This window comes from Musca autumnalis, unplaced genomic scaffold, assembly GCF_047663935.1.
Source record: "Musca autumnalis isolate F117 unplaced genomic scaffold, ASM4766393v1 scaffold_4, whole genome shotgun sequence".
In the NCBI taxonomy this organism is placed as follows: domain Eukaryota; kingdom Metazoa; phylum Arthropoda; class Insecta; order Diptera; family Muscidae; genus Musca; species Musca autumnalis.
Genome location: NW_027411977.1, coordinates 145,483,656 through 145,498,604, shown reverse-complemented (window position 1 = coordinate 145,498,604; position 14,949 = coordinate 145,483,656). Strand labels below are relative to the sequence as shown.

The following is a 14,949-nucleotide window of genomic DNA, read 5'->3' as shown; positions in this document are numbered from 1 at the left end:
TTAAGCTCGTTAATCTTGGTTTTATTAACATTGGAAAGGTAGAACAGAACATAAAAGTACGACAGAAAAATCCTTTTTTGTACAATAGACATTTACTAATTTGTAACAAGAGACCAGTTTCTAATAATCTCAACGAACGAGACTGCGGTGGAACAGAAGTTTTATCATAAAAAATGGTTGGTATAGTTCTTTTTTTGCAAATTTGAAACATAATAAAGAATAAGGACCACAAGAATGTTTTTTTTTTTCTAGATATTGTTTACAAGCCAGTATACATCTTGTTCTGAACTCAACAACACTTAGAGTCAGCCTAAAATTACTATTAAACGCTTAAACAACACCTTAAAACTTACCAACAACTACGCAGAAAATTGCTCAAAAAACCTAACTTCTTCATTATTTCATACTTTCAATAAGTAAACCAATGTAGTTGACCCAAATACTTTACATATTTCTTTAAAAATCTAAAACATTTTAAAATTTTACTCAAAAATTAAAAAAAATGTGTAACATAAGCTAAAATTCTATGGGAACGAAAATCAATTCGGGGCCCGGCCCCCCCCCCCCCTGGCTACGTCGGTGCTGCGAAGTTTTTGCGGATTCTGAAACTACAATCTTCATAGATAAGAAAAAACAAAAAAATCGCCGGAGCGCTTTTTATATAAATCGCGATTCAAGTTGAAATTTTTAAGGGTTTTTAAGTTTTTCGCAAGTCCTATCGAAATGGGACTAAAGAAAATGTTGTAGCTACAAGTTTGACTTTTATGTTATTTTCGTAGGTTTTACCGTTTTTGAGATATAGAAGTTCAAGTTGGGACAATGCACTGACTATATCGTCTACTTATAAAACAGGGTCATGACTGCAATTTCCCAACTTAATCATATATATCACAAAAGTGGTACAATCTAGGAAAAATATACTAAAGCCAATCTTGTAAAGAATTTTCACAGCTACAACATTTTCTTTAGTCTCATACCGATAGGGAAGACCTGAAAAAAAATCTGAATGATTGATCTGAACTTCTATATCTCAAAAACGCTAAAATCTACGAAAATATTATTTGTACAGAATTTTCACTGCTACAACATTTTCTTTAGTCCCATTTCGATAGGACTTGCGGTTTCTCAGCAAAATCGTGAAAACCTAAAAATGTGAATTTTGACCGCGATTTATTTAAAAATCCCTCCAGCGATTTTTTGTTGTTTTTGGATTTTTCTTACCCATGAACATTGCAATTTCAAAATCAGCAAAAACTTCCCAGGTGTAAGCGGTTTTCACTTAAAGTTAATTAAGGCGCACCATGTATGATATTGTTTTATAAGGTACCGATAGAGTCAATGCATTGTCCCAATTTGAACTTCTATATCTCAATAACGGTAAAACCTACGAAATTATCATAAAGGTCAATCTTGTAGAGAATTTTCATAGCTACAACATTTTCTTTAGTCCTATTTCGATAGGACTTGCGGTTTCCAAGCATAATCATGAAAACCCAAAAACCCCTAAAAATGTCAACTTGAATCGCGATTTATTTAAAAAGCGCTCAGGCAATTTTTTTTTAATTTTTCTCATCTATGAACATTGTGTTTCAGAATCCGCAAAAGCTTCCCAGGTGTAAGCACCTTCCATTTAAAGTTGCTTCAAGAGCACCGTGGTAAGCAAGTGGATTACAAGATCAAGAATCACTATATTCAATATTGGCAAAGTAAAGCAAAATATTGAGAAAAAGGAACATCTAATCTTAGTTTAGGTTAACGTTCTGTAGTGTCGAAACAACAAGACTTTTTAAAATTTCAATAGATCGCAGACCAAACCTTAGATTAGATTTAAAGGCAACAAAATTTAAAATTGTTTGAGGGAGCTACCCAAAGGAATTGACTGATGTAGTCAATCGGCATTGAAACATGAAGTTTAGAAGAAATATTACAATGTGCAAAGCTTGGTCTAAATCTAGAATTATCGTGAGCACCAGGCTGCTCTTGGTGATGGAGGGACATGTGTAAGTCAGAGATGAACACGGTGGGAACATGTCTATTAGGGCGGCCCAAAAATGACAAAATTTGTTCTTTTTTTTTTTTTAAACGCCTACCCCCCTATATTTTTTTCCATTTGATCCAAAAACCTTATATATGAAATTTTATGGCGATCGGTTAACGTTAACCCGTGCCCACAGAGGGATCTTTGTTTCCATAGTAATTTGTAGGAGACCAAAGGCCAATTTTCACGAAAATGCTCTTAACGCCGCATTTATGGTCCAATCGATGAAAAACATTACTAGTTAATTATTGTCGCTAAAAAACGATGTATACAACAATTTATGATGATCGGTTAACAATAACCCTTGTCCCCTTACCGATATTTATTTCCATAATATCTTGTATAGGGGCCAAAGGAGAATTTTCAGGAAATCGCTCTACAGGCCACAATTATTTTCCAATCGATGAAAAACTTTACCAGTTCATTGTTGTATCAAGAAAAGATTTTAATATTAGCTATTTAATGGACCCGCTAAAAAGTCGTATAAATTCGAGCCACATGGCGGTGCACGCAGAATTGGCAGGCCAAAGAATAGATGGCGCACATCTGGCGCTATTCCAAAAAGCGAAGCACGAAACAGAGAGAATTTGAGATCTTTTCCTTAGTTCGGTCTATGGAACAAATGTTCTGTAATGGGCCAGCTAAGTAAGTAAGTATTTAATGGGGCCCAAATTACAGGTAATTGGCCATATATGCATATTGAGCAAAATCAAAATCTGTCCCGATTTTCAAAAATTTTTGAAGGATTCCTTTTTGCAGACGCAACAATGAACTGATAAAGTTTTTTCATCGATTGGATAATAAATGCGGCCTTTAGAGCATTTTCGTGAAAATTTGCCTTTGGTCCCATACAAATTACTATGTCTATATTGAATCGTACGTAAATTGTAAATTTCGTCAACACTGGGAAGTTGTGAATATTGCAGTGAAATAATACACATCCGTCATTAAGAATCAGTAGCCGACGTTTCCGGATGGGTCAACATACTATTATTTATGCGATGTAAAATCTCAGCTGACAGGGATTCTTTAACTTTTCTATGAAGTCGCTTTAAAGCGTTACTAAGATTAACAACAATTGTGCTGTTTAAACGACAAGACCAGAATATACAATTTTTCCGTATTTTGTGCTGTCGACTACATAACGTAAACGAGAAAATAAATATTTGAAGCATGCACTTGTTGCTGTTGCTCTATTTCCAATAACCAATAACAATAACAACAATTATCTGACAACTTTCTGTATTTTTATGTGCGCCATGTCAATTTCAGAATACACAACAAGTTCGCCACCTTGCCACCACATTTCAAACTAACATGGTTGCAAACATTTCCGTGTCATTCTTCTATTTATCAAAAATTGTTTTCTTTGCCTGAAATCCAAACAAAGTGACACGTTTTCTTTTCACCGATTTTCTGGTTTTTATTTCGTTCATACATCGAAATTCTTTCAATTATTTTTGGGGAGAATCCGCTATTTGTATCGGTTGCTACACAACACTTTTATGAGTTCCACAAGCCAACACAAACATTGAATAGGCAGGCAGGCACCAAGGCAAACATTGTGATTTGGTTTAACATGTAGCACAGCAGGAATGCAATTCCAGCGAATGAAAACAAGTGAGCAAAGGCTATGGTCGGGACGGGGCCGACTATGTGATACCCTACACCACTACCCCTGTGCATAAGCTTTTCACTGGTAAACATTTCTTTTAGGGAATATAATCCGACTACCACCAAACAAAATATGCCTCTTTCTCTCTGGGAGCAACCAAAATTTCGTGACCATCCGATCAAAATTGCGACCTGTAGCGTGATTGAACAAAAAATCGGAAAATGGGATGCATTACCGACTATTGCGACATCTCTGTCGTTTGACCACCTACGACAACCTACTTTACATCATTGTAAATGTGATATTTTCTACTTTCCTTGCCAGGATTTGCTTTTGACATACCTCTTAAAGAAACAGAGCTCATCAAAATCAATAGGCTTCTTCCTCTGCGGGATCCCTATTAGCTCCGAAAATTTCGTGACGATCCGATCAAAATTGCGACCTGTAGCGCGATTTCGAAAAAAAAATTTAAAAATAGGATGTATTACCGACTATTGCTATATCTTCGTTATTTGGGCACCTACGCCAATCTACTTTGCATCATTGTAAAGGTGGGATATTCTACTTTCATAGTCAGGCTTTGCTTTTGGAAGCTCCCCAACCAAAGCTGTGATATTCGTCATTATAATTAAAATCGCAATAATGAAAATTTGGGTTGTATTAGCGACTATTGCGATATATTCGTTGTTTGACCACCTACGACATCCTTTCAATAGCAGGTTTTGCTTTTGATATATCCCTTACAGATGCGGAGATATTCGCTTTGAAATAAAACGTTGTCTTTTTCCCCCAATAAGTTTTTTGCTCATTCCGATCCCTGAGTATTATCCGACCATCACCAAAATCAATAGGCATCTTCCTCTCCGGGACCCTCATCGACACCCAAAATTTGATCGACACCGATCAAAATTGCGACCTGTAGCGTGATTACAATGTTTAGATGGACAGACGGACGGGCGGACACACATAGCCAGATCGTCTCAGCTCGTCGAGACATTCATTTTGGTATATATAAGTATGGGTCTACGACCATTATTTCGATATGTTACAAACTTTTTGGCCATAATACCCTCCCCACATAGTGGTGTAGGGTATAAACATCATAATTCCTAAAAATGGTATGGTTCATGGTACCGATCTGTTTTATTTCCAATACAAACATTGATAAATCGATAATAGCCTCTACGAAAACATATGCATGCAACAACCAACACTTACCTGATAAAAACTATAATTATTTGCTATAGCATCACCGTGGGCCCTCTGATGCTGATACCATGAATAGGCTCTCTTCGCTGGCGAAATTAAAATTGTTACAATTTTTGCATGTGGCAGCAAAGCATGTGCCCGCTTCGGCACCATTTCACCATCGAAATATGTGGCACTCTTTTCGAACATGTAGTGCGCGGTGGGCGCCACAGTACTGGTGTTCGTCGATTCAAAGGACGGAAAGAAATCCATATACCAATCTAAGCCTCTGTAGTAGTTGTTGCCATTAAAGAATTGGATTTCTTCATAAGTATCGGGGCTGGGAATATTACTAGCTATGCTCGAGTGCATGGACAGGAATGTGTAGAGGGCAGTTGTTCCAGTTTTCTGCGGACCAATAACCAAAAATTTCGGCAAGGAATCACAGTTTTTGGTTTTCGACCATATTTTGCGGTGACGCGGATCATCACACGGATTACCCCAGACTGGATCCACCTCCTCGGGGTGCAGACGGAAGTACATTTCGGCCAGTTGTATGGGCGGAGCAGAGGCCAACTTTAAATTTGTCCAACACTGCAGAAATTTAATGACAGATTGAAAAGTGTATAATGCTAAACGATCTGATCCATAGTTGGACATGTGCGTCATAAATATGTTGATGGGATTATAGACAATGGTTTGGAATAGTTCGCCACCTTGTATGGACTCGTCGAGTTTATCTCGTCCTCCAGGATAACGATCAATGTACATGGTGTGTGTAAAGAGTCCACAGGTCTGTCGTGGCAAGACCATAATATTGCGATGTATGAAGCCTCTTCGTAGGCGAGCCGGTCGCAGATGAGGATACTCTTCCGTAGAGGTTACTTTGATACCCCATACCTTTTTCCAGGCTTCATAGAGGATCTCATGCGCCGGGTAAACACCAGAATGATGCGGCGAAATGGAATAGCCCGAATCTGTGGGTATGTTGTGTTCCTCGGCAAATGCATGATTGAGCTGCATTTCAGACATGAGCAATGTCAGGTTATCGTACAGGTGGGGTTGTTGATGTTTCCACATGTGTGAAAACCACGTAAACTCTTGGACGTTTTGCAGCAGGAAATCATCGCCTAAATTTTCTTCCCTGGTGCCATGGTGGAAATATTTGCCGGAGAATCCCAAATTGAAGCGAAATCCTGGTACCATTGAGGCAATAATTTTCTGTGTGGCTATTAGGGCGCGCACATCATCTGGTCGCAACCGAGTACCCTTCTCGCCCACAAATATATCATCGATATCCACCAAGATCATACGTTCCAAATTCAAACTTAATTGACCGTGACTTAAGTAGGACAATGCATCCAGGAAAAGTAGCCGATGTAGCCAAAATTTCAAATTGCTACCAAAGAATATTCGTTTTATACCATCATATTGGCCATGATCTTGCAGTACCGTTGTCAGCGGCACATGGACTTGGCCACCGGCATCCGATGGATAGTCTTGGCTGTTCCGTTGTGCCCACTCTATCGGTTCATATGTGGAATGGTTGTGCTGAAATACAGTCCAATCATCTCCGGGTAAGGCACCCCATGATGTCTCGCCGGCACGCGTCAATCGCAATACGGGTGAGGCTGGATTTAAGCTAGCATCTCTTAGTCTAAGATTTGTATGTACAAAGAGAGGGAATCCCTTTAGTTGAGCAGCGACCAATGTTTCTTCGCTGGGACTAACAAATCCCACAATTCCCACCGAATATTCGCGGCAATATTTATCCAATAATTCGCGATTCCATTTGTCCATGTGCAAATATTTATCGAGATTTTCGAAAACTATAACACCATAGCGTCCCTTATCGAGATTGGTAAGGGAGGGAAGACTTTTACCAGCCACTTCAATTTTGTACCTGCAATGAGAGGAAAAAAGATGGAGACATGGTTTTAAATAAAATAAAAGTAAAAATACTAAAGTACTAACATTTTTTGGAAGTATAATGTGAAAAGTAAGTGTGGGTTCTACACTGGAACGTGGACTTACATACATATGTCTACAAATTTTGGAAGGGAGATTTCCTGTTCACAAATTAACCTAAATACTAAACCACTTTTAATATTTCAAAATGGAAGAAAGCCTATATGACGTCAAAGTCTGCTAAAGGTTAATTACAAGAAACCAAAAGGTAAATTATCATTTAGCCATAACCATTTGACCTGTGAGCATGATATTTGGCCCCATAATCTTGAAAGTATCCCCCACTATTGTAAACAGGGTTTCGGAGTCGGAGTCAAGCAATTTTGCTGGAGTCGGAGTCTGAGTCGAAAAAAATATCTCGACTCCGACTCCGGCCAATTTTTTTTTTCTACGTTATAGAAATATAACATTAATTTCGGTACACCAATATTTTTTTCAAAAATCATTATTTATTTTAAAAGAATGATATAAGAAAACATACATACAAACGCTATATTATACTAAGTTAGAGGACAATTCACAGGATATATATTATCCTCTGAAGTCTACTCTATTCATCCCTGTTTTGTTGATCCGCTTGACACTTTAAATTGTTGCAAACAAAAGGTCCACAGGACTTCTGATATTGTTTGTATGAAAAGTCATCCTTGTATTTTATTAAAGACATTGTGGTCTCTATGCGAAATCGTACTGAATATCATGTGTCACAAAATGGAAGTCAAGGAATGTCTGGGGTGGAAAATTCTCTTTCGGAATGAAAGCCCCTATTGACAATATTAAGAACCCCAAAGGATTACATAGTTGAAACATCTGAGTTAGGTCGTGATGAATTTTTTGATTGACCCCCAACAATGATTACAAAATTTGGTGTTTAATGGGAGGGTACCCGGTACCCAAAAGAGTACCTCCTGGTTCTAGACATTTTAGATAAATGAATCAACCAAATTGGATATAATTCGGTATTAAGTCTGCCTTGAAGGCATAAAATATTTATGCATTCTGATATAGCTACGGTAGAACAGTATCACCCGATTATAGAGATTTTGGAGGTTTTAGTTTCATTATACTACCGAAATGACTACAATTTGCTTTGTGTACGAAACCTTCCAGGTTTTACATATAGCTTCCAAAGAACGGATTGAAGTTCGGCCCAGTTGAACTTAACGCCGTTTTTACTTGTTATTAACAATGTACTGTTTCATTGACTTACTTACTTACTTAGCTGGCCCATTACAGAACATTTGTTCTATAGGCCGAACTAAGAAGAGATCTCCATTCCTCTCTATTTGTTGCTTTGCACTCTGGAATACCGCGCCTTTTCATCTCATCATCCACTTGTTTGCGCCATCTATTCCTTGGCCTGCCAATTCTGCGTGCACCGCCATGTGGCATGTATTCATACGCCTTTTTAGCGGGTTCATCATCGCTCATTCTTTTGATATGGCCTAGCCAACGCAATCGCTGCTTCTCGATACGTTTAACAATATTGATGTCGTTGTATAGCAGATACAGCTCGTGGTTCATGCGACGTCGATATTCACCGTCAACGCAGATTGGTCCGTAGATCTTTCGAAGAATTTTTCTCTCAAACACACCAAGCACTGCCATGTCTGCTTGCGCAAGTACCCAGGCTTCGGAGCCATACATCAGCACGGGTAGTATCAGTGTTTTGTAGAGCGTTATTTTTGTTTGACGAGATGTGGCTTTGTTTTTAAACTGCTTACTTAATCCAAAGTAGCATCTGTTGGCCAATACAATTCTTCTTTTTATTTCACAACTGATGTCGTTTGTTGTGTTGACGGAGGTGCCGAGGTAGACGAAGTCTTTTACTACCTCAATATTATAGGAACCAACTTCCACAGTCGGTCCGAGCTCAATGGACGCATTGCGCGTCGACACCATCAACTTGGTCTTCTCACCGTTTACCGCCAGACCCACTTTAGCAGATTCTCCTTCGACTTTTATAAAGGTATCAGTTACTTCTTTTACTGATCGACCCATGATGTCTATATCATCAGCATAAGCAAGTAACATGTGACTATTGGTGTAGATTGTGCCACTTCTTTTGACGTTTGCCTCTCGTATAACCTTTTCTAGCAGGATGTTGAAGAGGTCACACGAAAGGCTGTCTCCTTGTCTGAAACCTCTTTTGGTACCAAACTCTTCGGAGAGGTTCTTTCCTATTTTAACTGAGGACCTCGTGTCAGTTAAAGTCATTTTACAAAGCCGGATGAGCTTTGCGGGAATACCAAATTCAGACATGGCTTGGAATACCTTTGAGCGCAGCGGACTGTCGAAGGCTGCTTTGTAATCGACAAAAAGGTGGTAGGTGTCGATCTGCATCTCTTGGGTCTTCTCCAGGATTTGCCGCAGGGTAAATATCTGGTCAATGGTGGACTTGCCAGGTCTAAAGCCGCATTGGTATGGTCCAATAATCTCGTTGACCATTGGCTTTAGTCGTTCGCACAATATCCCTGACACGATCTTGTAGGCAATAGGGAGTAGACTTATGCAGGGACGTACGCAGGATTTCATTTCGGGGGGGGCACAACTTGACCAAAAATCATGAAAAATTCAAATGTTGTGTAGCGTTAAGTAAAGCTATTTTAAGGGGTTATGGCCACTTATAAGCATGAGAAAAACCATTTTCATGCATTTTTTATAAAAAATCTATTAAACCTTAAGTTACCTTCTATTTTTTTTTTCTTTTGAAAAATCTTACATTCAAATGCTTTTACTAAAGCAGTTTGCGGTACCCACTGTAGTTTGGAAAAGAATAAACCGATCAGCATATATTTTTGTAGGTCATTACGAACCTAATAATCTTGTCCATTATCGAAAAGCAATTAAAAAATCAAATTTTAAAAATTTTGAACAGTTAAAATCAAAATTTCGATTTTAACAAAAACAAAACACTGTACAAAATTGATATTTTTTCTGACTACGTCAGCAGTTTTTTTAAGACTCTATCGGTTAAGCACATGATTTATGTGTACAATAGTCCCACAAAAACATATAAAGTGCCACTTCGAGTAAAAGACGTTTTTAGTTTCTATGCTACATACAAAACACAATAAATGTTTCCCTTCGAAAGCTCATATCTCAGTAAATTTTTGTCCGATGGACTGGAAATTTTGGCACATATTCACGGTGCGCCTTAACTAATTTTAAATGGAAGGTGCTTACAGCTGGGAAGTTTTTGCAGATTCTGAAACTACAATGCTCATAGATGAGAAATATCAAGAAACAAAAAAAATCGCCGGAGGGATTTTTACATAAATCGCGATTTAAGTTCACATTTTTAGGGGTTCTTTAGGTTTTCACGGTTTTGCTTGGAAACCGCGAGTCCTACGTAAATAGGCTTAAAAAATGTTGTAGCTGTGAAAATTCTCCACAAGACTGACCTTTGTGCTATTTTCGTAGATTTTACCGTTTTTGAGATATAGAAGTTCAAATTGAGACAATGCACTGACTGTATCGCCTCCTTATAAAACAATGTCATTACTGTAATTTCCCAAATTAAACTTATATATCTTGAAAATGGTACAACCTAGGAAAAAAATCATCCAATATTGTAGAGAATTTTCATAGATTCACCATTTTCTTTAGTCCAATTTTGATATGACTTGCGGTTTCCAAGCAACATCTTGAAGACTTAAGATAAAAACCTAAAAATTTGAACTGAACCTCTATAACTCAAAAATGGTAAAACCTACGAAAAACCTAAAGGTTAGTCTTGTAGAGAATTTTCACAGCTACAACATTTTCTTTCAACTAATTTCGATACGACTTGCGGTTTCCAAGCAAAATCGTGAAAACCTAAAAAGACCCTAAAATTGTGAATTTTTATCGCGATTTATTTAAAAATCCCTCCGGCGATTTTTTGCTGTTTTTTTTTTATTTTTCTTATCTATGAACTTTGCTGTTTCAGAATCCGCGAAATTTTCCCATGTGTAAGCGGTTTTCAGCAAAAGTTAGTTAAGGCGCACTGAGCATGATATTATTTTATAAGGAGGCGATACAGTCAGTTCATTGTCTCAATTTGAAATTCTATATCTCAAAAACGGTAAAACCTACGAAAATATCATAAAGGTAAATCATGTGGAGAATTTTCACTGCTACAAAATTTTTTTAGTCCCATTTACGGTTCCCCACTCGCGGTTTCCAAGCAAAATCGTGAAAACCTAAAGAACCCCTAAAAATGTGAACATAAATCGCGATTTATTTGAAAATCCCTCCGGCGATTTTTTTTGTTTCTTGATATTTCTCATCTATGAGCATTGTAGTATCAGAATCTGCAAAAACTTCCCAAGTGTAAGCACCTTCCATTTAAATTAGGTTAAGGCACACCGTGATTCTATTCTATATTCAATTCTATATTTTATATGAAATAATGGTACAAAGTATATAAATTCAATAGAAAGAATTCATACTATTTAGTCCCAATTTACATTAGGCGAGTTTACTTGCGGCAAGTCTCAGTTTGTAGGAGAGACACGTAAGGGGTATGGAAGTGGAAAAAAATTGCTCGTACCGGCAATTTTCAGGCAATTCCTTTTATATTTTTCGTTTTTGACATTATTTTCATTGTTTTGAAAACAAAACTTGCAGAAACAGAATTGCCTGTATAAACGCAAGAGACAAGTTTAAAAGAGAACGAGAAAAATTGCCGCGAGAAAAATCGTTTAATGTAAATTGGGACTAAGGATACAATTTTAAATATTTACAGAGTAGGATATTTGGAATTGAAAATAGACAATATCGTGCCACGTTCGGTAATGTCGCCATGTAAAATTTATTGAAGTATATTGAAGTTTTTAATCATACAGGTCTACGTTATGGTGTATCGCAGAATTTTACAACAACAAAGAATTGCCGTTGTCTTTGCTATAGCAAGATTTTCACTATTTCAATGATCTTAGCCTAATTTTTAAGAATATCGGCTGTCGTTGTCGTTGATATGTTTCCAAATGAAAACATTAAGAAAAATTTAACAGTTTTGGAGATATGGTGCGAAATGTATACAAATTATGGAATTTTTAGATATATTATAAAATTTATTTTTTTTTATTTCTCCAAATATTTTATTTTGGCCCTTATCTACAAATTTGCTGCAAAGTTCAGAAGAAGATTTGCATTGGTTTCAGAGATATAGCCCCGAGTTGTTTAAAAAGTCGATATTTAACAATGTTTAGATGAGGCCATAAAATTCAAGCTGTATCTGACTCAACAAAACGGAACTAGAGCTTTTGTACTTTGGGTCTGTACTTTCAAAAAATCCTCACTTCAAATTATTTGCACAAGGTTACCTTAAAAATGTTGCACAGTGTTATTTACCGAAAGAGATAGGTTCTGATACCACGATTATTTTTACTTTTAATATTATGTTACAAAAGAAGCTTTATAATTTGTTTTCTTAATTGTCCGGTTAGAAGTTTTTGGACTCGATGACAAACACTTTGATGGACTTAGTTCTATATAGTTTTGACAAATAACAATCGATCCTTATTGAACCCCACATAATTATTCACTAATAATTATTTGAGAGACACTCCTCTCGATAGTTACCGCGCCCATAAGCTTTTTAGTTGGCCACCGTAGTATTTAGAGCTTTGTCAGGAAGCATAAACTTGTCCACGAAAAGTAGGATATCGCTGTAAACAAGACTACAAAATGTCCAAAGATTCATCGAACAGTCTTAAACTGCAGTTATGTTAGACTTGTATAAGAGACCTGAAGATGTTGTCCAAACATATTCTCTTGGACCTTGATGTACTTTTGGAAGTAATCTTGCGAACCATATTAGGTTCGATTTTAGACCGAATCGGTTAGTCTCTTCAACCATTTTAGTGAACATTTTTGAACTTTTATGGCGGAGGTACCGATATGACTTAAATTTAATTTGGACAAAACATTACGAGATCCATAACTTGGACCGAGAGTTATCATGAGTTCCAACCTGCCAGACAAACAGAGATACAGACCGAGAGTTATCATGAGTTCCAACCTGCCAGACAAACAAAGATACAGACGGACGGTGGTAAGTACTTCCATCTTGGCTGAAACGAATATCGTCCAAACATATGTGAAGTCTTAAATCATTATTTTGATGTAATCTATACAATCCTAGTGTATATACTTCGGTAATGATAAGTAAAAATCAAGTGACGCACAAAAATTCATTTGTCTTCATTATTTTCTCATAGTGTTTAGCAGCAAATTTGTCTAAAACAGAATAACAAAATTTTGGCGATGGCAGTAAAACAAATTTCTAATTGGCTTTCAATATGTAGTCCACGAAAGACCGACCCTTCATACATTTTATTCAATAGATTCTTTTATATATTTCCATTCCCATAATACTGAACTCGTTATTTTTGTTATAACCGGATGAGTTTTAAGCCTCGAGAGCTCTATACAGTCCGAATAAATAATAGACATGGGGTATATTCATTAAGGAATTAGCTTTTGATAGTGGTATGATATGACATGAAGAAGTAATTCAGATTTTATTGGAAGCTTCTCTCAAAAACAGCTTACAAACAAAAATTTTTAAAATATTTTCTTACAAAACTTGTTAATGATGTACATTTTCTGTTCAGAAACTTTAGAAAATATAAGTTCTAATTTGAAATCTTCAAATATACAAACATTTTTATGAGAAAAAATATAATAACTAGTTACAGTAGCTTAAAAAATTTTGTTCGACCGAAGCATTTCGGGGGGGGCCCGGGCCCCCCGTGCCCCCCCCCTGCGTACGTCCCTGGACTTATGCCCCTATAGTTAGAGCATACAGTCTTATCTCCCTTCTTGTGGACGGGGCACAGGATACTCAGGTTCCAATCGTCGGGTACTCGTTCTTCCTGCCAGATGGTGCTAACTAGCTGATGAATACACCTTATCAGCGTGTCGCCTCCGGTTTTGAACAGCTCGGCTGGTAAGCCATCGGCCCCTGCTGCCTTATTATTCTTCAGCCGATTTATTGCTGTCTCTACCTCATCTTGGCTGGGCGGTATACATTCAATACCATCTTCTGGGATTGGGACTGTGGTATCTTCGTCGTCTTCGCTGCTATTGGATACCAACAGATTTGAAAAATGTTCTTTCCATATCCTGAGTACACTATCTGTATCAGTTACCAAATTACCTTGCTGGTCTCTACAGGAGGATGTGCCTGTACCAAAGCCATCAGTTTGATGCTTGACTCTTTGGTAGAATTTTCGGACTTCATTCTGGCTCCTGTACATCTCGATTTTTTCACACTCCCGCTTTTCCATCTCTCTCTTTTTCCTGCGGAAAAGACGTTTCTCCTCTCTCCTTTTCTCCCTGTATCTCTCTCGTGCGCTACGCGTTGCTACGGATTGTAAAGTAGCCTTATATGCCGCATTTTTCTCTTCGGTGGCAGCACGACACTCCTCATCATACCATGGATTCCTTGGTGGAGGTCTCTGGTATCCAAGTATGGATTTTGCGGCTGTTTGCATGGAGTGGGCAATGCTTTGCCATTGCGCTGATATGTTATCGGGATGAGGAGGGCTTTGATTAAGCAATTGGGCTAGTTGAGTGGAATATGCTGTGGCTATCTGTTGTGATTGCAGCTTACCGATGTCTAACTTTCGTGTTGTGTCTGTTCGTACTTTGTTTGCTACGTTTAAGCGGGTGCGTACCTTTGCTGCAACAAGGTAGTGGTCCGAATCAATGTTTGCGCCTCGGAACGATCGTACATCCAACACGCTCGATGAATGTCTTCCATCTATCACAACATGATCAATTTGGTTTCTTGTTTTCTGATCTGGAGACAGCCAGGTGCCCTTATGAATATCGAGATGGTTAAATCTGGTACTGCTAACTACCATGTTTTTTGCAGCTGCAAAGTCTATCAGTCTCATACCATTGTCAGATGTTTCACTGTGGAGACTGAATTTCCCGACTGTTGGGCCAAAGATATTCTCCTTTCCAATTTTGGCATTAAAATCGCCTAGAATGATTTTAATGTCATGGGCAGGGCAACGGTCATATGTTTCTTCTAAGCGCTCGTAAAATATATCTTTGGTCTGTTCGTCCTTTTCTTCAGTGGGAGCATGAGCGCAAATAAAGCTGATGTTGAAGAATTTAGCTTTTATTCGAATAGCAGCAAGTC

The 14,949-nt window shown here is 37.7% G+C and overlaps 1 protein-coding gene across 5 annotated transcripts in view; it reads right to left on the bottom strand.

Annotated features, from left to right (window-relative positions):
• Positions 1 to 14,949, bottom strand: part of sfl (N-deacetylase and N-sulfotransferase sfl) — a 376,849-nt gene that overhangs the window by 32,256 nt on the left and 329,644 nt on the right. For all 5 annotated transcript variants that reach the window (XM_073986437.1, XM_073986436.1, XM_073986440.1 and 2 more), the window contains one exon: positions 4,872 to 6,744. In XM_073986437.1, coding sequence (XP_073842538.1) covers positions 4,872 to 6,744 — 1,873 coding nt within the window. The remainder of the gene's footprint in view (positions 1 to 4,871; positions 6,745 to 14,949) is intronic.